The sequence below is a fragment of the Malania oleifera genome, chromosome 1 (genome assembly GCF_029873635.1).
Source record: "Malania oleifera isolate guangnan ecotype guangnan chromosome 1, ASM2987363v1, whole genome shotgun sequence".
Lineage (NCBI taxonomy): Eukaryota > Viridiplantae > Streptophyta > Magnoliopsida > Santalales > Ximeniaceae > Malania > Malania oleifera.
Genome location: NC_080417.1, coordinates 88,011,785 through 88,037,237, shown reverse-complemented (window position 1 = coordinate 88,037,237; position 25,453 = coordinate 88,011,785). Strand labels below are relative to the sequence as shown.

General features: G+C 39.2%; 1 protein-coding gene across 1 annotated transcript in view; it reads right to left on the bottom strand.

The window, feature by feature from the left end:
* LOC131167209 (uncharacterized) overlaps window positions 1-25,453 on the bottom strand; it is a 104,736-nt gene that overhangs the window by 60,775 nt on the left and 18,508 nt on the right. The window contains exon 4 of the mRNA XM_058125966.1: window positions 22,498-22,553. Coding sequence (XP_057981949.1) covers window positions 22,498-22,553 — 56 coding nt within the window. The remainder of the gene's footprint in view (window positions 1-22,497; window positions 22,554-25,453) is intronic.

The window sequence follows — 25,453 nt, the reverse complement described above, 5'->3', positions numbered from 1 at the left end:
ATGTAAAGAGAAGGCAGAAAGGGTATTCTTTTTAAAGTGGATTTTGGGAGAAAGCCTATGATAGGATCAACTGGGGTTACTTAGATAAGGTGACAAGTGAAAAAGTCTTAGGGGATCTGTGGAGAAAGTGAGCCAAAGGTTGTCTTACTTCGTCCTATATGTCTGTCAATGTCAATGATCAACTAAGAGATTGGTTCAAGCTGTCTAGAGGTCTTAGACAAAGGGGCCCTCTATCCCCTTTCGTATTCACCTTAGCAGTAGACACCCTTAATAGGTTGTTTATGTCATATTTTCTCGATGACCCTCAATCAAGTGGTCCGTTTCTTATATAGAGCTAATTACAATATATCCCTTAATTACAATATCTCCTAATTAAAATATATCCCTTAATTACAGCATCTCCTAACATTAAGCATTGACCCCTAATTCAGGAAAGACATTTATAGATCTGTTTCCTAAATAACTAAACAACAATTTAAGGTAGGTTTGAAAGATTTGTTTCCTAAATACATGTAGAAAAATTTATGGTAAGTTTGTTGTCTATCCTACTAACATCCCCCCCCCCCCCCAAAAAAAAAAAATGATGCCGGTAGATCAAGAAGCATCAATTTGCCAACAAGAAACAGATGACGTAGTTGTGTCATAGCTTTGGTGAAGACATCCGCTATCTAAAGGTCGCTTGAAACATGTGGAAGAGAGATAACCCGAGTATCGACAGCCTCCCAAATAGAATGGTAGTCCACCTCAATATGTTTGGTACGCTCGTGATAGACGGGATTTGTAGTGATCTGAATAGCACTCGTATTATCAGCATGAAGAAGAGTGGGAGTGGACTGAGGAAAACCTACTTCGTCAAGTAAGCCACGGAGCCATACAATCTCGGAGCAGGCTGCTGACATGGCACGGTACTCTGACTCGGCCGAAGATTTGGAAACACAATCTTTTTTCTTACTCTTCCAAGAGATAAGGGAATCACCAAGAAACATACACCACCCAGTGAGAGACCAGCGAGTATCAGGACATCCTGCCCAGTCAACATCACTAAAAGCCACAAGGCAAAGAGAAGTACTAGTAAAGAAGAACAAGCCACGATGAGAGGAACCCCGGAGATATTGAATAATTCGGCAGAACGCTGCAAGATGAAGGTGACAAGGAGACTGCATAAATTGACTAACTAGCTGGACAGCAAAGGAGATGTCAGGACGTGTAATAGTGAGATAAATGAGTCACCAACTAATTGTCGAAACACCGTGGGATCAAGAAGGAGATCCCCCTCCTCAAGTCGATACTTGACATTCACTTCCAAAGGGGTATCCACAGAAGAGGAATCCTACAAACTAGACAAGGAAATCAAGTCCTCCGTGTATCTATGCTGATGCAAGAAAACCCCAAATGAATCGAACTGAACTTCCAAATTGAGGAAAAAAACGGAGAGGACCAAGGTCCTTCATATGGAAGGAATCATGAAGATGTTGCTTTAGCTTATCAATGAGAGTAGAATCGGTCCCAGTGATGACAATGTCGTCGACATAAACCAGAAGAAGAACGATAAAAACAGAACTCCTACGAAGAAACAACGAGGAATCATACTGGCTTTGGATGAAAGAAAACTGACGTAAGGTAGCCCGAACATAATCAAAACAGGCCCAAGGAGCCTGTTTCAAACCATACAAAGAGAGCTTCAACTTACACACATTTGATGTCGACGACGTGCAAAGGCTAGGAGAAGGTGCCATGTAAACATCTTCCTGTAAATCACTGTGAAGAAATGCATTCTTCACATCCATCTAGCATAGGGACCATCCCAGAGAGGCTACAATGGCAATAATAGTACGCACAGTGGTCATTTTAGAGATGGGAGCAAAGGTCTCCTCATAGTCAACCCCATACTCCTGGCAGTTACCAAGGGCAACCAAACGATCCTTATAACAGTCCACAGGCCAATCAGGCCGAAGTTTCACAGAAAAAACCCACTTACACCTAATTACCTTGATATAAGAAGGACAAGGGACCGTATCCCAAGTCTGATTTTCTTGAAGAGGTTGAAGTTCTTCCTGCATAGCCTTTCTCCAACACTCATGTTTAACAACTTGTGAGTAGGAATCCAATTAGCTTGATATAAGAAGGACAAGGGACCATATCTTAAGTCCGATTTTCTTGAAGAGGTTGAAGTTCTTCCTGCATAGCCTTTCTCCAACACTCATGTTTAACAACTTGTGAGTATGAATTAGGAATTGACACAATTGATAAGGCAGTCGTGAAGGAGATATAAGGGAAACCATACCCATCCGGTGGATGACAAGCATAGCCAGATCGTCGAGGAGAATGCAAAACAGGATCAGGATCAGGTGGCAGATCAGACTCAGGAAGGGGTAGAGTTGGCCGACGACGTTCATACACAAAACCAGGGCTGAAGCGTTTAGGAGTGCATATCAAATCATCAAAGTGAGGAAGAACAAAAACTGCAAGAGATGATGTAAGAGCACTAGGAAAGAAACATTGATGTTCAAAGAAAACGACATTACGAGATATATGAAATTTATTGAAAGAAGCATCATAGCACACAAATCCTTTTTGAGATAAATTATATCCCATAAAGGCACATTTCATAGATTGCGCAGCGAGTTTGTGATGTTGATGTGGAGGTAGATGCACAAAACAGACACAGCCAAAAGTGTGTAAGTCAAGAAAGCTAGGGTGCTGTTTATGCAGCCGATAGAATAGAGAGTTGAAATTTAGCACTTTAGAAGGCAACCTATTAATCAAATATACTGCTGTAGCTAAAGCTTCCACCCAAAATTTAGGAGGAACAGAAGATGCAAGTAACAAGGTCCTAGCAACATCTAACAAATGTCCTTTTTTGCACTTAGCCACGCCATTTTGTTGAGGCGTATAAGAACACGAGCGGTGAGAAACAATTCCTTTGTGACGAAGAAACTCAAGAAATTCATGAGTGTTATATTCTCCACCAGAATCACATCGTAAAGTCTTAATGCTAGTGGTAAATTGATTCTCAACATATGCTAGAAACGATTTGAAAACAGCAAAGACTTCAGACTTATAGCGCAGAAAATATACCCAAGTATACCGACTATAGTCATCTATGAATGTCCCAAAATATTTATAATAAGCATGAGGAATGACAGGAGTAATGCCCCATACATCACTATGAACTAGGTCAAACCAATCCTTTGCCCTACTCCTAGAAGAAAGGAAGGGAAGAATCTTACATTTTCCGATTTTACATGTAGAACAGTCAAAAGACAAAGCATGAGGCAAAGAAGAATCTTTTTTTCCCAACAAACCATAATTCAGCAAATGAGATAAAACAACATTGTTTGGAAGGCCTAAACATTTGTGCCAGACTTCACAATTATTGGAAACAGTAGTACAAGCCAAAGAAATGATACTAGGAATGGAAAAGTATAATGGAAAAAGTCTTCCAACCTTAGGCCCCTTCGCTATTGTCCTCCCCGACACCAGATCCTACACATGACAACCAACACGAGAAAACCAAACATTATAATTATCATCCACTAATTGTCCAACCGAGATAAGACTCGTAGAAAGCCCAGGTGATACAAAAATATTAGTAAGTGATGGTGCGATATCACCAACCGCAATAATCAGTAAAAGATGGCCATTAGCAACTTGGAAAATAGAAGAACCAATGTGCTTAAGAACATTGCTAAGCATATCAGGAGAACTGGTCATGAAATTGGATGCAGCAGAATCAACAAGCCGAGATTGAGAGGGTATAGTACCCTTACCTTGCAGCCCTAAAGCGTAAAATTCCGATACAATTACTTTCCGCACCATTTCTGGTGTAAGGGCAGGTGTAGCAGCAGTGGAAGGTGACACTAGAGTGAGATTTTGAGTGCTGGTTACCCCATCTGATGTTTGGCCAATAGCAGTAGCATCATAAGCATTCACGGGTCAGTTTTGAGGACATGTTGGGCATTCTTTGATTATGTGCCACTTCTGTTTACACTAGCTGCAGAACTTTTTAGCACAATGGGCAGCAATATGCCCATAATCTTTGCAACTGTAGCACTGAACCATACGCATGTCTCAACCCCTCCCCTTGCCTTGAGCAGCGTATGCGACAGCATTCTCTTGCGGAAGCGAAGATTGAGTAAGATGACGTTGTTCCTCTCGAAGAAGTGCTCCAAAACATACATTAAGAGATGGTGAAGGATCCCTGTGCATCAAGTTGGAGCGAATAGACTCGAATTCTAGCCTTAGTTTCATTAAAAACTGGTCTCTTTTGCTAGCTTCATGGACTTCTTGAACAGCAGAGAGAGACAAGGCCGACACGTTGGCATACACATTGTCGGAAAACTCAGCCCAAAGAATCTGAAAACCACATAAATATTCCTGAACAGAGAGTGTACCTTGGGAATAGGCAGCAAGATCTGTTTCCAACTGAAATCACCGGGCGGAATGATCTTGATGATGGACCTCTTGCAAGTACTTCCACATCGATTTAGTTGTCTGTTAAGGCCTTAAATTGACTATAAGCAGTGGATCAACAGACCCAAGAATCCAAGTCATCATGCGAGCATCTTTCACCTTCCATTGAACCAACTTCATAGGATTGGTAGGTGCTGGATCACTCCCATCAACATGAACCCACAACTCCTTTCCCATGACAAAAAGTTGAAACTGAAACTCCCAGGCAGCATAATTCTTCCCTGTAAACCGAGTTTGAAAGACTTCTGAGTTGGAGCTGTTAGCCATAACTAGAATCTCTCGAAATTAACCAAAAAACTGCAAACCTGAACCCGCACCCAAGAAACCAAAAAACCAGAGCCTAAAACCACGAAAATTGGACCAAAGACAAGGTTGATTCAGAGAGTGGCTCTGATACCATGTCAGATTTGCTTGATGACCCTCAATCGAGTGGTCTTTTCTTATATAGAGCTAATTACAATATATCCCTTAATTACAATATCTCTTAATTACAGCATCTCCTAATTACAGCATCTCCCTAATTCAGGAAAGATATTTACAGATTTTTTTCCTAAATATTAAAACAATTTATAGTAGGTTTGACAGATTTGTTCCCTAAATAAATGTAGAACAATTTATGGTAAGTTTGTTGTCTATCCTACTAACAGTTTATTCATGCTCAGGCTAGGGGGTGATTAAAGTCTAGTTTGTGGGAGGGAGGAAGTAAAGATATCACACCTACAGTTTGCTAATAACACCCTGTTATTTGCTAAGGACAATCGAGCAAAATTCAGGAAAGCCCTTCTGTTGCTCAAAATCTTTGAGACGATCTCAAGTCTTAAGATCAACTTGTCCAAAAGTGGTATAGCTGGCATCAACATGGATGAGAGTACTCTTCATAAATTCAAATTAAGTGTGGGTTGTGAATCCCTTTAGTGGCCCCTAATCTATCTCACACCCCACCCCCCCACCCCTAGAGGCAATCCAAACTCCGAAGCCTTCTAGGATCCCGTCCTAGAAAAAAGTGGTAAGGAAATTGGAGAGACGGAATTCCATCTTCCACCCCCCCCCCCGGCGGACCAAGCCACTCTCATTAGTGCTTCTCTCTTTAATATCCCGATTTATTACCTCTCCTTGTTTAAACTCTTGGCCAAATCCGTAAAGAGGTTGATGCATGAGTTCATTTGGTCAGATCCTAAGGAAGGTAGCGTGGCCATCATGTTAGCTTGGACGTGATTGGTACTGGGTAGACCCAAGTCTGAGGGGGGCCTAATTGATGGGAATGTGGTATCTAAAAGCATCCCTCTTGTAGGTAATTGTCTTTGGGAGGTTCCCTCTAAAAACTGAATCCCCTTTGCCATAAGATAATTAAGAGCAAGTACCAGATCAAACATTTCTCACGCATATACCTCTAGAAATTTGTCTCTCGAGTGGCCAATTAGTTTTTTCCTCTTATTTGATTCAAAAAGGGTAATGGTAAATTGGTAATAAAGTCTACTTTCGGGAAGATGTGAGTGGGGGAGACTTTGTTCTAGCTAAAGGCTCCTTGTCTTTTTAATCTTTTATTAGGAACATCAACAAAAGAGAGGTTGAAGATCTCACTACCCTTATTTCCTTATTGGACCAACACAGTCTCTTTCAAGTGAAGTTGAGAGAGTGTCGGAGGGGGATTCTTCAGGAATATTTACTTCCAAATCTTTTCTATCTCATCTTTTGAAAACCCATACCGCTAATTCTATTCCTTGGAATTACTTTCTTTGGATGGCTAAGGTGCCAGGGAAGATTCAAGCTTTTGTCTAGACTGTCATCTTGAAAAGGATCAACATGCATGATCTGCTACAAAGGAAAAGACCCTATAAGGCTTTTAGTCCTGATGTGTGCTTTCATGTATTGTGAAAGCAATGAACTGCCAATTTTTTAGTACATTGCAATGTGCCATCACAGGTTTGGAATGCCCATTTCTCTCTAGCTGGGGAAAAGTGGGTGGCTCCAGCCGCTCCACGGAAGGCAAGATGCCTACTGAATTAATTTCAGGGGATTCAAAAAAAATAGGAATGATAAAAGAGTTATGGTGTGCGGCTGTTTTTGCCATCCTTTGGGCCTTGTGGATAGAGAGAAATGCTAGGATCTTTAGAAGTCAATAAACTTGTCCATGAATTGTGTGGGATAGAGTGTTCCTAGCCTCCTTGTGGGTGCACTCCTAGGGTTTCTTTGGGGGTCTTTCCCTGTCCCACCTTGCTAGAAATTCGAAGGCAAGCCCTTGTAATGAATTTTTTGGTGTGTGTTTTGCTTTTTCTTTTCCTTCTGTTTATAGTCTTTCTCTAGCTTTTCTAGCTAGTTGGAGAGGACTCCTTCTCCTCCAAATCGTGTACTCTGATTTTCAAATTTAATAATATTGTCTTCTTCTTCTATCCAAAAAGGAGTTACTAGAATTAAGTTCATAGTGGATAGCCTTAAAAATCGTACAAAAGAAAAGGATCCATGTAGCTAACTCTAAATAGTTGGGATAACGGCTGCTTGTGTTTGTCATGGCAAGGTTTGATGTCCATGTGCTTGGCAAAATAGTCCTTGTAGAGAGTTCATCATGTACCAGGCTATACCACCAAATGGAGAGAGCAATCAAACCAAGGAACGAAGGCAAATTGTATTTCCATTAGTCGCTTGACAATATATGTTGCTCAAGATACTACAAAGAAATCCGAACTCTTTCTTTAAGTTGGGTATCAAATTATTACCAACAAATATGAGCAAGACTCTACCTCATTTGTCAGAGATCCCAAGCTCCCCAGCCTCCCTTCCCCCATACATATTGGCCTTTAATTATTTTTCTTTGTCTTCCTATATTATGTAATGATAAACCAAAAAAAAAAAAAAAAGCTAAAAAAAAAAAGATAATTAAGTTAAAGAAGAAACAATGATTTGGTAACTGGGCAACAAAAATACACCCATCTTTCTCTCTTTGTATTACTGAAAAAAATTTATAACATCAACAACTTAATTGGCAACAATGAAGCAAATATCAGCAGATCGAACTTATGAACGCAAATAGAATACTCTCTCGTGAAACCTACTTTGTTCATTCTCTTTGTATTGCCCTATGGAATTGTTAGAAAATGTCTATAGATTAACACAAGCATTTGCTTCAAATCGAAGGAAAGAACTTCAATCTGAGGTTAGACAAAGTGGGAGAGAAATTTTATTTGTTTTTGCTCAAGCACAACCAGAATCACAAAAGGTGGGTGAGGTTTCCTCATATGCTGGAAATGATTTTGTGATAGGTTGTGCCTCCACTGGGTAGTGTACGATGTTGATTGTCAATTCCTCTAACTAAGGCGGGGAAATTTCTAGAGTTAGGTTTGAGGGAAGAGGTATGCAGTTTTTGTTCCCAGCAGATTTAAAGACATAGGGCAGCTAAGTTTTGAAAATGAATTCTGCGTAGTAGCTTAAGGGTCTACACTAGGAGATCAATGATACAATCGAAGGTTCGCCGCTAGTTCAACAATTGGGGAGTCGGGCTATTGCAGTAGTGAGTAATGTTGAAGGTAAAGGATGTAAAAGTGCCAATTTGCCTTCGAGTAAGGTTGTCTGTGCAGGGAAAGAGCAGATCTACTCCCGATGTGGAGGTGATCTACAATTGAAAGCATAGTAGTCAAAAACATCCCTGAGGTGCACCTAGGCACGAAGCGCAGTGGGGCGATAAGGCCAGCACCTCATTCCTGTTGAGGCAAGGCGGCCTTCAAGAGGCGCACTGAAGCACACTGATGCTCGAGGCGTAGTGGGTTGTGCCTTGAAATTTTTGAACCTATTAATAAAGAAAACATAGCCAGAAGGCCCAGAACCAGCCCTAGCCCTCTTCCAGCTAGGGGTGAGCATTCGGTTAGGTTAATTTGGTTCATTTAACTGAATCAACCAAAAAATTTCAGTCAACAAATCTCGTTAACCGAACCAACTGAAATTCCACATTTAACTGAACCCAAAACCGACCGAACCGAATTTCAGTTAAATTAGTTAACCAATTTAATATTTTAATAAATATATATAAAATATAAATTTTTAATACATAAAAAATAACAATTTATATAATATATATAATTTTTATATATATAAAATATATAAAAAATTAAATAAAAATTTAGTGTACATATAATATATAAAATAATTTAACATAATATATATAATTATTTATTACTAATTTATACTATTTGATTAACCGAATTAACTGAACCCAAAAATCAAACCGAAACCAAAAATCAAAATTCAACGAAAATGAAAACCAAACCAAACCAAATAAATTTTTAACCAAACCGAACCGACCAAATTTACTCGACTAATTCGATTAATTTGGTTTTAACCGAATTATGCTCACTTCCAGTAATCCAGCCTTCAACTCGAACCAGCCCTACTGCCCTAGCCCTTCAGCTTCAAGCCTTCGACTTGAACCAGCAGGATTCACCTTCAACCCCTCGAGCCAGAAAAAGCCCTTCATCTTCAACCCTCTCAGACCCTGAGAACTTCGGCTCGATTCTTCTTCCAACAGAAGCCCTTCATCTTCGGCCCTTCAAACTTCGGCTTCGAGCCTTCAACTCAAACCAACAAGATTCATCTTCATTAGGAGCCCTTCGTCTTTGACCCTTCAAACTTTCGACTTCGAGCCTTCAACTCTAACCAGCCCTACTGCCCTAGCCCATCAACTTCGAGCCTTTGACTCGAACCAGCAAGATTCATCTTCAACCCTTTGAGCCAGCAAGAGCCCTTTGTCTTCAACCCTTCAAACTTCGGCTTCGAGCCTTCGACTCTAACCAGCAAGATTCATCTTCAACCCTTCAAACCAGCACAAGCCCTTCTTCTTCTTCTTCTGCTTCTTCTTATAATATTATATGTAATTAATTATGCAGTTTAATGCAAGTTTACAATTAATATATAACATTTTTTTACTGAATTTAGCTGCTATCTTGTAATTTGTTTGGAAATACAGTAAGCAAACTATACATTTTTCTGAATATTTTGGAATTTTAAATTCTAATATTACTATTGATGTGTTCATATATCAATTACCCACCAAATAGGGCATTGTACACAATTTTAATAATTGTGCGCCTCATGAAACACCATTGCCCCGCGCCTCAGCTCCAAGTTCCCTTTGCCCCTTAGTGGGCCTTGCACCTTTGACTACTATGATTGAAACAATCTGCTCTGGAAGTCGTTAGTCCTCGTTCGAAGATGGCAACTTCTATTGTCAAGGCAGCTAGGGTTTAAGTTAGAGTTGTAAAGGTGGTAGAGGCTGCTAGGGTTTCTCCTGGGGACGATGAGACTATGCAGATTGGGCTTGGGAGCTTATTGGTTATCTTAAATTTGGGCCAGTTACTTGAGAAAGGAGGAACCCATCTATTGTCAAAGACTGGCCAAGCCTTTGAACAGAATCAATGCATTGAAGGGACAGACATCAATAGTTTCCTAGGGAAAAAAAGAAAAAAGGGCTCTTCCTTTTCTATAATGGACCACTACAATGACCAGGCCCATACTCGTACTCTTAACTGATGTTTTCAAAGCCAAGGAGCCTTATCAACATTATAATAAAGGCCACAGGATTTCTTTTGAGGTGAGTTTAAGTGGTAGCAAGACTTGAGAAGTATTAAGGGATAAATGTGAGGATGGTGGGCTTGTTGGTTTGAGAAAAAAGAATTCTGCCGAAGATATCTAAGAGGGGAATCTCTTGGGTGGAGTAGGAAATTCAATCAGCAGACAAACAGATTGACGAGTCTTGTTAATGGTTTGGGTCAAGAGGTAAGTTTTTCTAGGAATTTACAGAATGATAATGAACATCAGACAGATGTGGCTACGAACAGACAGATGTGGTTATGAAGGTCTACAAGCACCAATCAACGAGGAAGGAAAAGAAAGATAAGAAAATTTTTCTTCTTAAAAATTCTATGAATTCAAACCCATGGGATAGCAATTTCAAAAAATAGATGATAATGGGAATTTTTATGTTGAGGAATCTCAAAATTGCACTAAGGTTGATATGGGGAAGAGAGAAAATCAAAGCCAGGGGAAGGAAAAATTAGAGGATGTTTAGATAGTGTTTTAAAAGGCAAAGGCGCAAGGTGTCACGGGCTAAGCTTGTTCAGGGCATTATGCTTGCCTATGACCGCTTAGCCCGTGTGTTTGGGATGGGTTTCCATCATGTAAATACTAGTGTAGGGTTATTTTCTAGTATTTCTTTCATTGTAAGCCAAATAAGGCAGTATGACTCCTCGGTCACTTTGATGTTTCCTAGTGCTAGAGTGAGAATGGCCTAGAAAGCTCTTTAGGGGAGGGTGAGTGTTCATCAATCATTGTAAAACTCACTAGCAATTGTCAACGTGCTTAGCCTACTTGCCTCCCTCGCTAAGTACAACATGTCAACGGAGGATTTGTTAATGAATTACGTTTGCTTCAATATTTACTGCTTGGTTGCCACGGCTTTCATGAATTGATTATTATTTCCGCTGCTATCTGATTGAATGTTAATGAAAGTGCGTCGTGGATGAATGTTGGTAAACAAAAGGCTGGCTAGTTAAGCAAGAGTGCTTTAGCTAGCGCCGCACGGCCCTTCACAACAGTGTGAAAAAGGCGGACCGTGACATTTGGTATCAGAGCCCAAGTCGGTGACACTTGGTGAGAGCCCAAGGTTGAGTTGCTACGTGAATTCGATTGCCTTCGTTGTTGGGTTTGGAAAGCTTTGGTAAGTGACCATGGCACCAAACAATGCTGAGAGGATCAGCGTGCTGGAAGCACAGGTTGAAGAGTCAACCAACACTATGGCCGCGGAGGTGGCCCAGATGAGAGAACTTGTTGATGAAGTGAGGGGATCACAAAAACATCAAGCAGGTTTGATAGGCGACATGTCAGAGGACTTTCGCCACACTGTGGAAACTTTGCAAGCCCGGATGGCAGATCTGGATGCAAAGGTATATGTGATGGTTCTTGCTATGGGGAACTCCAACACTCCGGGAGTTAGCAAGACCAAGGTGCCAGAACCCAGGACGTATGGGGGTGCCCGAGATGCCAAGGAGTTAGAGAACTTCTTGCTTGATGTGGAGCAGTACTTTCGCGTTGTGAGGATGGCCTCAGAACAGGCAAAGGTGGATACTGCGACCATGTACTTGGTTGGTGATGCCAAACTGTGGTGGCGTACCAAGTACAGAGAAATTGAAAATGGAAGCTGTGTGATTGATAGTTGGGCAGACTTGAGGAGAGAGCTCAAGGCCCAATTCTTTCCTGAGAATGTTGAGTATAATGCAAGGAGAAAACTGAGAGATCTCAAGCATACAGGGTCAATCAGTGACTATGTGAAACAATTTTCTGCTTTAATGTTGGATATTCGGGATATGTCGGAGAAGGACAAGTTGTTCTATTTTCTAGAGGGGATGAAACCGTGGGCAAGAACTGAACTTCATAGACAAAGGGTTCAAGACTTGTCAACTGCACAAGCGGCTGCAGAACGCTTGACAGACTACGCTGGTGATGAGACCACTTCGTCCAAACGGTTTGGCGGAGAGGGAAACGGTGGAAAGTCTTTCAATAATGGCAAACCCAAGAGTGGGGGAGCCGACCCTAATTCATCAACCTCACAGGAAGCTTCGTCGTCTCGAGGGTTCAACACACCCAATGGAAAGGGGAAGAGTAAAATTGAGTGTTTCTTGTGTCGAGGTCCTCATAGAGTTTTTGAGTGCCCTCACAAAGCATCACTTAATGCCTTACAGGCTTCTATTGCAGAACAGGCAGTGGAAGACGATGGGGAAGAGGATGACGCCCCGAGGGTGGGTTCAGTGCGGTTAGTGAACGCATTGGAAAAGCAGGCAAAAACACCGAAAGTTACACGAGCAAAAGGGTTAATGTTTGTGGACTTGAGGATAAATGGGAAGAGTACTCGCGCTATGGTGGATACGGGAGCTACTCATAATTTTGTTTCGCAGTTGGAAGCAGGAAGACTCAACTTATCCTTAGAGAAGGATACAGGACGCGTGAAAGCAGTTAACTCTGTAGCCCAGCCTACTCTGGGAGTAGCCAAGCAAGTGGCTATAAAGCTTGGACAGTGGGAAGGCCATGCGAATTTCACAGCAGTTCCATTGGATGACTATCCAGTCATTCTAGGAACGGAGTTCCTAATGGGGACGAGGGCAGTGCTGATGCCTTCGGCTGGTTCCCTGTGTCTGATGGGAGATCACTCGTGCATGGTGCAAGTCGTTGCAACGAAAGGAGACGAAGGGAAGTCCCTTTCAGCCATACAACTCAATGAAGGATTGGGTCAGGGTGAGCAGACACGTCTAGCCACGGTGGTGGTAGACAAAGAAGTAGGCCAAGAGCTGGAGCCTACGACCATCCAAGTGGTGTTGGATGAGGATAAGGAGTTGTTGCCGGATAAGCTGCCTCAAAATTTGCCTTCACGACGGACTGTGGAGCAAGAGATCAAGTTGTTATCAGGAGTGAAACCACCTACTAAAAAGGCCATGTCGGATTACGCCTAGAGAGATAGTAGAGTTGGGGAAACAGCTTGATGAAGTGGAAGCGGGATGTGTTCGCCCTTCCAAAACACCGTTGGGAGCATCGGTGTCGTTTCAGAGGAAACATGAAGAGCATCTACGGAAGGTGTTCGACAGGCTGAAGGGAAACAGTCTGAATTTGAAGAAGGAGAATTTCTCTTTCGCTCGGCGGAGCAACAAATTCCTTGGTCAAGTCGTTGAACAAGGTCGTATCCGGAGGGGTATGGAGAAGGTAAGGATGATTCAAGAACGGAAGATCCCCACAACAGTGAAGGAGTTGCGTTCCTTTCTTGGCCTTACTAGTTACTGCAGGAAGTTCGTTAAGGGGTATTCGCGGAGAATGACTCCAATAACAGGACTACTGGGAAGGTATTATTGGCCGCACACGCGGGATGATGTGGTTAATTATACCAAAACTTGTCTCACTTGCCAACAAGACCAGGGGGAGCGGAAGAAGTATGGTACTTTCATGGCCGCACCAAAGTACTGTTCGGCAGAGGGGACGACACAATTGTTCCATGTGACTGTTGTGAAACATTGGGGTGTTCCCCAAGTTATTATTTGTGACCAAGATTTAATGTTCACTGACAACTTCTTAACAGAGTTTTTCAGGATATTCAGGTCACACCTTGACATCTCTTCGAGTTATCATCAACAGACAGACGAACAAATGAAGAGATTCAGAGAGCTACTAGATGAGTACTTGCGCCATTGTGTCAATGACAACCAGAAGAGTGGCGTGCAACTACTTGATGTGGCTCCGTTCTGTGGCAATGCCCAAAGGTGCTCAACAACCAACAAGAGCCCTTTTGAGCTTGTTACAGGCCAGCTGCCGCTGTTACCTCACACAGTGAGCGAGCCGTACAGACGAAAGAGTCCCAGGGCGTACATCTTCACCAGCGAAGGGAGAAAGAATGCAGAGTTTGCCCAAGCCTATCTGGAGAAAGCTTCTAAGCAGATGAAGAAGTGGGCAGATCAGGAGAGAAAAACCGCAATTTCATGTCAATTGCCTCAAGCCATTCAACGCCAACCCCAACGACCTGAGCAGAAGTCAGTCAAACAGTGCAGAGTTGAAGACAGTGCAACCTGACAGACATGATGTTGAAGAGATCCTTGCAGACAGAAAGTTCCTATCCTCAAGGAAGAAGCGGCAGAAGTTCCTAGTGAAGTGGAAGTGCCTTGATGACAAAGAAATCAGCTGGATTTCTGCGGAAGATTTGAAGCCATTCGTGGACAAAGTTGAAGTGTACCTATCGCCAAAAGTCTACGAGGCCGTCGACCGCATAAGTGGGGGAGAATGTCACGGGCTAAGCTTGTTCAGGGCATTATGCTTGCCTATGACCGCTTAGCCCGTGTGTTTGGGATGGGTTTCCATCATGTAAATACTAGTGTAGGGTTATTTTCTAGTATTTCTTTCATTGTAAGCCAAATAAGGCAGTATGACTCCTCGGTCACTTTGATGTTTCCTAGTGCTAGAGTGAGAATGGCCTAGAAAGCTCTTTAAGGGAGGGTGAGTGTTCATCAATCATTGTAAAATTCACTAGCAATTGTCAACGTGCTTAGCCTACTTGCCTCCCTCGCTAAGTACAACATGTCAAAGGAGGATTTGTTAATGAATTACGTTTACTTCAATATTTACTGCTTGGTTGCCACGGCTTTCATGAATTGATTATTATTTCCGCTGCTATCTGATTGAATGTTAATGAAAGTGCGTCGTGGATGAATGTTGGTAAACAAAAGGCTAGCTAGTTAAGCAAGAGTGCTTTAGCTAGCGCCGCACGGCCCTTCACAACGGTGTGAAAAAGGCGGACCGTGACACAAGGCAAGGCGTTTTACCCCTAACAAGGTGATGTGTCAACCTCAAGGCATTGAGGCGTAAGCATTTTGGGAGTTTAAACCTTTATTTAAAAATATATAAAAATAAATTATACATACTGAAAATCATATGAATTTTATTTAATAATTAAAATAAAGCATTTTCTTTAAATTTTACCCTTAAAAATAGCTTAAAGAATCTAAGCTCAAGCTAGTTGTGGGAGTATTAGCAATGAATTACAGGGCCACTGCCACGTGCCCATCCAAGCTTTAATATTTAACTCCAAACCCAATGCCTTTCTTGGTTGAAAGAGTTTTGACTCAGTCACAACTCTTTCTCCTCTCTCTCTCTCTCTCTCTCTCTATGAAATGATATAAGTCTGCAAATAGAGATGTTTTTCATGAAGCAGCTGAGTGTCGAGAAGAGAGACTTGCGCATGAAGATCCGGAGCCGCTGAGTGTAGAAGAGAGAGGCTTCTGTATGAAGACCTGAAGCAGCTAAGGGTCAAAGAGTGTAGACAATTGGACTTAGGTCCTCAACATGGGAAAGAGATTGCCTTAGAAGACAGGGACACAGATCTACAGAAGATCTGAGGTTGGTCGATGATTGATGGAGAGAGAGAGAGAGAGTCAAGGTACTTGATTGGCTGAAGAGAGACAACCCGATCGTCCCGTCAGAGGGGTATTCCCGGAGAACACCGACTGATGAAAAGAGAGTATCAATTGATGTCATGGAAGCTTTTTCTGCTCCATAACTTGCACAAATAATGGGGTCCAAAATGCATTCTCCTTGTTTGTTGAGCGGTGAAATGCTAGTTTCTCTGTGCAAGGCATACACCAACTCCAAATGTGTAAGCCCTATGGGACTTTTGCCTTTTAGCCTTGGGGCATTTTACCCTCAAAACGCATCAAGGCGCGCCTCCTCAAGAACGCCTTTTAAATCACTAGTCTCAGATAAGGATGGTGAATTTGATAGTGATTTTGTTTTTGATATTGGTTCATTGTTGGATGAGATACATAAAAATCTGGCTTATGGATCTGACTCTTCGGTTGTAATGGGGGATATTTCTTATGTGCCACCTTTTCTGCTTGAAGGTTAAGAGGATGTTGAGGAGAGGTAGCTAAGTGAGAATTTGGTTGTGAGTAATCAGCATGAGGATGGGATACCGGATACTACCCATTCATGTGAAGAAGATTAGTGAAAGAATGCTGCTGTGAGTAACCAGCGCAAGGACGGGATATTGCCTGCTCCTGTAGAGAAGATCAGTGAGCAGGATGTAGCTGCTCAAAATCTGTTGGAATAAATGGGATAGTGGATGCTGATCATGGAGAGAATGAAGTTTCATCGGATGAAGCTAAAAGTAAGTCAACTAAAGTTCATAATCAGCAAGGCTTCATAGTTCTACCAATTACAAAGGGAAGGGTTTAAAGAGGAGTTTTATTAATTAGGGTTTTTTTTTTGTTTTTATTTATTTATTTATTTATTTTTTCTAGAATTTTATTTCTCTTTTTTTCCCTGATTTTCAGGATCTCTTGTCCTCCTCTAGCTTGTAAATTTCTCAATTTACTTTCTTAATATATTTCTCTTGCTAAAAAAAACCCAAAACAAAACAAAACTATAAGCTGATCCTGAAACAATTGTTCAGACCGATGAGGAGGGAGAGAAACAAGTGGGCTTTTGAGAATATGGAGTTCTCTATTAACAGTCAAAGATTGTTAGCTCAAGACTTCATATTTTTTGTTCAATGGGATATTACCCAAGCTGCCATTAATTTTGTTGATTCTTTCCGTACGCGCAAGTACTTAAGTTGCAATCCCCTGGTGCCCTTAAGTGAATTTTTTATTCAGTTATACCCAAGGACTTAAATTTCGATCGAAATGTCGAAATTTCGACCAAAATTTCGAGCTTTCAGCAAATTTCGAAAATTTCGGTTGTTCTTTCGAAATTTCTTGGAAATCATGTGGAAAAAAAAAAAAATTGGAGGGAGGAATTTCAACGCTATTCTGAATATTCTCAGATTTTTTTTTGCTTTTCCCACGTGATTGTGCACGTTGTGCAACCCGTGAGCTTATACAGTGAAAAACAAAAATCTCACAGAGATACTCTACAGATCCATTATTCAACCCAATAATTCCACCGACCACTACACAATTTATTTGTATAAATTAACATGCATTCGGATACATACCTCAAGCTCAAACTCTCAAAGCCTTCTTCTTCTTCCATCTTCAAACTTCAAAAAAAAAAACCCTAGATTCCAAATTTTCTGCTGACTCCTGCCTCCCCTTTGAAGTTCGAACTCCGAAAAGCCCTAGCCTTCAAATCCCCTCCTGCTCTGACCCTTCGAGCCTCTGCCTCTAGCCTTCAGCTTCACCCTCCACCTCCATCGTTGTCGCACACAGTCGCAGCCAGCCGCAAGAACTCCAGCCTGCAATCTTCCTTTTTGCTGAGGCTCTCGCAGAGCTGCAAGCAAAAAACCGAGAGAAGAGAGACGAGAGACGAGGGATGAGAGTCCAGAGCCACTGTCGCCCCTCCCTCCACGAGCAGCAGCAGGTCCACGAAATAAAAGGGCTGCAAACTCAAGGCTGGTTTATATTTTAAATAACATGTTTTAACTTTTAAGTTTTTTTATTTACTCAAAATCTCCCTTGCCCCCAATATATTTACAGCAATGCCCTCCTCTCCCATTTACTATTTACCCCTTAATTAGTTAATGTTACTAACTTACTATTTACTACTTTGCTAGTATACTAAAAATAAGTTAGTATAGTAAATAATTAGTTAATAACTAGTAAATTTAATAACTAAATAAAATTAGAATAATTTATTATTATTATCTTATTATAGTATAAATTAATAAATTATTTCATTTATTTAAATATATTCATTTTAAAATTCATTACTTAATAATAATTTTTTAAAAATTATCATTAATTTTGTAATTTTAATTTAATAATTTAATATTTCTCTTAGTTATTAATTTATCTTTATTTAGCATCTAAATATTTTTACTTTAAAATTGTAGAGTAACATCCAAATAATTTTTTTTTTTTTTTTACAAATTTAGAGTAATTTAACACCTAATCAGTATGGCCTAGTAATTAAATAAATTAAAGTAGTTATTAGCTTAATATAGTTTAAATTATTTCATTTATTCGACTAATTTAATTTCCATAATTTATTGGTAATTTTGTACATTATCATTAAATTTTGTAAATTTAATTTAATATTTTAATGTTTGTCTTATTTATTAATATTATATTGATAATAAAACATTTCAAATAATTTTCTTTTAAAATTGTTGACTAATTTAACACCTAATTTTTTATTCATTGTTACCTTGTAGGAAAGTAAAATTATCTACAAAAATGTCTGAAGGAAGAAAACAAGATTCACCATGGGAACATGGATACCCGATGCCCAATGTAAAGAATGGATTTATTTGCAAATACTGCGATATACAAATGAAGAGTAATGGTGCAACAAGATTAAAAATGCACCTAGCAAATTACGACCCACAACATAATATAAAATTCTGCGACAAAGTACCTCCAAAAGTCAAGCAAGAAATGAGAATTGTTTTAAAAAGAAAAACAACAGCTAAGGCCAAAAAAATAGAAAGAATGGATCAAATAAAAAATGAATTGCGTGGGTTCTTGATGCAATCACAACAAATTGATGAAGTTGATGATGTTGACGATATTGCACACCCGCCTGACATTTCTTCCTATGAAAGGTCTGCATATCGTCAAGCATTCTATGCTTCAAAACAGACCAGAATGGAAAAGAGACCAATCTCGTAGGTTTGCAGGTAGCATACAAGGAGGCAGTTCAGGGGCTGGTAGTAGTGCAAGGCAACCTACGATGAGGAGATCTCAAAGCGTGAGAAAGCCAGAAATAGAGCCATATATTTCAACGCCTTCTCAATATTACAAGTTAGATGCAGCAAAACAAAGAAACTTGAAAATTTTATTCAAAGGAGGTAAAATAAAATAAGAAATGAATAGGTTGATTTCAAAGTTTTTTATACATGATAATGTTCAACCTGAGAAGGCAAAATCAACTCATTTTAAAAACATGGTATGGGGTTGCCAATTAGCTGGAACGGGAGTCGATCCACCGACACCCTATGAAATTAGAACAAAATACCTTGATTTAGAGGTAAAAGAAATGGGAGACCACGTAGAAGAAGTGAAGAAAAAGTGGGTCACATATGGCTGCACTGTAATGTGTGATGGATGGACAGGCCCTACAAAATTATCCATCATAAATTTCATGGTTTACTCGAAAGGAAGCACAATTTTTCTAAAGTCGGTAGATGCTTCTAACAAAATAAAAGACCATGAATACATATATTCCCTATTAAAACATGTTGTGCAAGAGGTAGGAAAGCAACATGTTGTCCAAGTGGTGACCAATAATGGTAGTGCCTACAAGAAAGCGGGTCTAAAATTAATGAAAAAATTCAACTTGTATTGGACTCCTTGCACCGCTCATTGTATTGATCTCGTTTTTGAAGAGATCGGAAAAAGTGAGGCAATAAGCATAGTGATCTTGCAGGGGAGACAGATCACTAATTTTATATATAATCATGGATGGTTGCTTGCTAAAATGAGGGAGCACTATCAAGGGGATATTGTGCGTCCAAGGGCCACACGATTTGCTACAAACTACATTGCACTTGATAGCCTATAAAAAAAAAAAAGAGTAGGTTTAAAATCTCTATTCACATCTGATGAATGGGCTGAGCATGCGCTTAGTCGAACAAAAATGGGTAGAGAAATTGAAAGTACAGTTCTTAACTATCAATTTTGGGATAGAGTGGCAAAAGTTTGTAACATTTATGAGCCTATATATCAAGTATTGCATATAGTTGATGGTGACGTGTGGCCAACATTAGGAGTTGTGTTTGAAGCAATATGGGTGATGAAAGAGGCCATTGAAACAAGTGCAAGAAATGCAAGATGGGTTCTCAAAGTAATCAATGACCGGCAGGAAAGAAACCTTGAACATCCTCTTCATGTAGCAGGTATAAAATATTTATAAATTTCAAGAAATTCATATATCAAAATACTTATTACATATTTATATTTTACTTTATTTGATTGGCAGCTTATTTCTTAAATCCAAAATGTCAATACAAAGAAGGTGTTGGGGAAGATCCTTATTTTCTTGATGCAGTTCACAAAGTTTTCAACACCCTTGAGCCACATTCCTCGGGCTTGGATCAAATTGGAAATGAGGTATATTTTTAAAATAAAATAAGTCTTAATCCATATTTAATTATTCAATAACAATATTTTTTTTAGATTATTATATTTAGAGATGCTAAAAGAAGCTTTGGAGAAGCAGCTGCTAAAGCAACTAGGACAACCATGGCACCTGGTAAGTATTTTTATATAAATGTATAATACAAAGTTACAAACATCAAGTACAATCTACTAAGTAGTAAGTACTAACTTGTGTTCTTATAAATGTATAATACAAAGTTACAAACTTCAAGTACAATCTACTAAGTAGTAAGTACTAACTTGTGTTCTTAAAACATCTTGCACAACTGATTGGTGGATGATGTATGGATCAAGTGCTCCAATCCTAAGAAAGCTAGCATTGCACATTTTGTCACAAACAGCATCTTCATCAGCTTGTGAACGAAATTGGAGCACATTTGCACTCATTCACACAAAGCAAAGAAATAGACTAGCCTACACCAGACTTCAGCAGCTTGTTTTTTGTTATTACAACATGAAGCTTCGAATAAGGGATATGGAGGCCGAAATGGACAAAGTGGCTGAACAAGATCCCCTGGACCTTCTTGACATATTAGTTGAATTGGGTGATGAGGATGAGTATCCACTTTTTCAATGGATTAGGCCATCCTATCTTGATGAACAAGACGGAAGTCCCCATCCACAAATGGCCAAGCATGCACACGATGACTTTGGCATTGATGTTAATCAGGTAAAGGTAGAAGAAGTAATATCTAGTAGTGATGATTCACAAATGAATCTTAGATCTAGATGTGGAACTTCATCCACTATGCCCTTTGGTGGTGATGATGATAATGACGACGATGATGCTGGTGGTGACGGATCTAACCCCAGCGGGCAAGGTAGTGATGGTGGGGACCATGGAGGAAATGAAGGATGGCAAGATTATAGACGAGAAGTGGAATATACACGCCCTTCCCAACTAGAAGATGAGGGTCCACAAAGAGAAACACGTCCAGTTGATAGGCAATACATTCGTAGAAAAGGAAAAGGGAAGATGCATCAAATAGAAGAGGATACCTTTTCCCTTAGTATGGAATCTATGAGTATAGGAACACAGCACGACTCTAATAGTTATGGTGGTTATGAATCTACACAGAACAGCTCCTCACAATCTACATATGGCAACCCGTTTTAATATGCAAATGAGCAGGCACAACAATATGGAAATTGGGAACCACATGTCTATGGGTATGGACAAACAAGTCAAGAATATGGGTATGAGTATGACCAATATGCAAATGTAAAACAATCCTATTGATACACAACAAGTAGAACCTGCAAGAAGAAATCCTAGCACACGAAGATCTTCTGGCGGAGTAGAAACTGCCATGAAACAGATGACTACGGAGGAGTATGAACAACACATGTACACCTATACTCAATATTTTGGAAATTATATGACATGCAGTGATTATTGTAAACAATATATGTCGTCTGGAAATCCTAATGATAGGGATAGGAGAGATAACTTTGAGCCACCAAGAAAGTCCATGTGGTATTAGATCATTAAATGTATAATTTTTATTGAAAATGTAGTTGTTTAAATGATAATTTGTTGCCTTAAATCTTAAAGGAATAGCTTCAAAACTTTATAATCATTTGAATGTTCTTCAGTTCATAGTTTGTTTCGCAATATGCAGTTTAAGAAACTTGTCATATATGCATTTTTTTAATGTATTTTGATACCATATTAAGCATAATCATCTATTCTAATAGTTCCTAAAGTTTTATTTTAAATTGCCATCATTTACTATAAATTTCCGTAATTTCTTTAAATCAAAATCGAAATTTCCATCGAAATTTCCGTAAATTGAGACCATCGAAATTTCCATTGAAATCGAAATTTAAGTCCTTGGTTATACCAAAAAAATAAAATAAAATAAAATAAATTAAATTAAGTGCCAACCCCATCCTTTTGGCACCCATGATGCATGATATTCCAGTTCATAAAGTGTATCCAATTATCACAAGAACTGTAAAAATGGCTAATTTAAATGTCAAGTATGGTCTGCTATTTAACTTTCATTACAGGTAGTCCAGTTTGATAACTGTGAGATCAAGATACTTTTAAGACATTTCAACTCATCCAAATGATCAATTTTTTGGCCAATCAGCGATAAAAAAAAAAGAAAAGAAACCACCACTGTAACAGATATTGCACACTGGGAAAATAATGTCATTAAATACCCTTCAATACAACATTTACTATACACAGAGTAAAATGAAAGAAAGCATTGGCAGCATTCAATAAATTATCCAAAATCAGCTGAAAGAGTACCTAATATCTCCAATAATTCAAAATTAATTTGTTTATGAAAATTATAAATGAAATTATCCACAGAATAATTTTCCATACATGCATGATAGAAAACTTATATTTAGAAATTAGTTATAATAACAGGCAAGCGAGCTAGTGAAGAAAATAACTTACTGGCCAAATCGAATGACATCACCTACATGCAACTCCTCATAAACCTTTTTCTTCACCTAATTAAAAAGAAATCAAAATCCATTAGGGGATAGTACCTTAGTTTCGCCATCCATACTTCAACAAAGATGGAAATTACAGTCAATAAGAAAGAAAGCCATCAACAGGCAGCAAAGGTTCATACTTCAATAATATATAACAAAAGTAAGACGTGACAAAAGAAGATTCAATGTTCATCAGTTATCAAAGCTCCTGAATATAACAATCACAAAACAACCTAGAATAATTTTATGAAAAAAAAATTCCCATACAATAAATGGAAGGCTAAATTGGATGTGAATTATTAAGTTTCTAGATTTTTTTGACACCCTTTATTATAGGTGATTTTTCTTGTCAATGTGTTTGTATATGGGCGCCCCATAATGAATTTTATTTTTTTCTGATCGAATTAATAAAAGAAAAAGGTTGTAGAGGAAATCAGGTTGGAATAGGGTACAGTTAAAAAGATAGTAGATTGCTGGAATTTCTGAAACAAGTTCGTAGAAAAACTGAACAGTTACTTTTCAGTCTGTGTTGTTTGGGTATCAAAAGAAAGGAGTGTAAAAGCATGTTTTAGAACTAGGATTTTCTATGGTTAAAATATTTGCTCAACAGTTCTGAAAATCAAACAGAAGAAGACATATTCTAAGAGTCACACTTAAAATCTCTCGAGCCTCAAATTGATGGTTAAGACCACATCACACAATCGTCCACAGGCCAAATTGTAGAAAATATTTTTAAGACTAAACAAATAATTTTTTTACAAGAAAATATATGTATTAAGAGAGAGAAAAAAAATTACAAGCTAAAGGAGGACCAGAAACCCTCAAGAGAAAATAAAATAAAAATATAAAAATAAAATACAAAAAAAGGCATTTCAAAAAACCTTAGACAAACTGAGAAAGCCCCTTCTCAAGCCTTCACCAAAGTAATTGATAGAAGACCTTAAATTAGCTAACTCATACAAACCCTTCTCCCCTTGCTTTTACCATAATCCAGTCAAACTTCTTTTCCTCCAGGATTAGTCAACCATAAGCCCATCTTGTCCGACAATTGTTGAGCTTCAATATACATTCCATTAACCCCCAAACTGTTTGGCACCTTCTCCCCTATATCCTTACCATCATCTTCAAAGATATTAACACCTTCTGAGCATTTGACTTGCCAGCATGCCAGTAATGTCACAAACTAATTTTGAGGAGTCTGAAACATACCCATAATGCTCGTGGAAAAAAAACATAGAAAAAGAAGAGATTTCGTTAGGAAGAGAAGAATGTACAAATAGATAAATAAGACATCTCCCATCAAAATTCTGGAAACAACCATAAAAAGAAAAAAAAAATCTAAAAAAACACCAAAAAAACAAAAACTTTCAAATATAAAAGGAAAAAATTTCTCCAATATTGCTAAATTTCTAAAAGAGCTCACTCCCTTGAAACAACCAGAGCCAATGCACCATTAAGAATCCAAATAACGAATATTCTCCTGAACCAGCTGCCTGCTAAATTTTATCCCTGAAAAGATCTGTGCATTTCGCTCCAACCATAAACCCCAAAGCACTGCAAATATTTTTCGCTTCCATAGAGCAGTCCTATCTTTTTTCCTTCCAAAGCCCTCAAAAGAGAGAGTCAACATTCCATCCACAATCGCTGGACAAACCCAAGCTTCTCCCAACACATCAAATAAATAATTCCAAATGCTCCAAGCAAAATCACAATGTAAGAACAAATGAGAAGCCTACTCAGAATTCAAATAACAAAGCACACAACCATCTGGAGAGAAGGCCTTCAAAGGTCTCCTAATTTGCAACAGATTATTAGTATTGATTCTATTAAGCACAGTCAGCCAAATGAACGCCTTAATATACGGGGGAGCTTCAGCCTTCCAAATACATGAATATAGAGGAAAACAGTAGTTGGAACGGATCAAAAACTCGAAAAGATATTTACAAGAATAAACCCCTGAAAGCTCCAATGCCCAAGACTGAGTATCCCTGTTTGAAGAAAGATGAGAATTATTCAATAACGACAAGAAGGAGGAAAGTTCCATCATCTTTCTATCATTTAGAGATCTTCTGAAATGAAACTTCCAAGAGACCAGAGGGCTACCCAAGTCGACCACAAAAAAAGAAATCATACTATCTTGCCCTGAGCTCAATCGGGAGAGGTGAGGAAAAAATGTGGATAGAACATCATTCCCCAACCACGGATCTTTCCAAATATGAATCTGAGAACCCCTCCCCACAACAAAAGTTACAAAATTAATGTAAGTGAACAGGGGATAAATCTGAGAAATAGATTTCCATGGACTCTCCGAAGAACATCGCAAACTAAAGCTGGTATCCCACCCATTCACACCCAACCCATGCCTACTTTAATCACTTTATGTCAAAGGGAATGATCTTCTAAGGAAAAACGCTATAACCATTTAGCCATGAGAGCGATGTTTTTAGACACCAAATTACCAAGACCCAGCCCTCCCTCCTTTTTAGACCTGCAAACCTCCTCCCAAGTCCCACCAAACTAAGTGATCCCAAAAACCCCCAATTCCTAATCATAAGAAATCCCTCATTAATTTCTCAATCTTATTAACAATCCCCACTAGAATTTTAAAAATTGACAACTAATATAAGGGAATTTTAAATAAGCAAGCCTAAATAAGAGTAATTCTGCCCCCAAAATAAAAAATTGCCCCCTTCCAACCATCCAAACTCTTGGCCACTCTCACCACCAGAATTCCAGAAATCCATGGATCTAGGATTGCCCCCTAAAGGGACCCCTAAGTATGTCAAAGGACACTCTAAAAGACCACACCCCACCTCTGAAGTCCACTACCTAAGCATGTCAAAGACCACTAATGCTCACGAAATTCATCAAATAATAAGCCATCATCACAGACAAAGTCACTGTCAAGATCACTT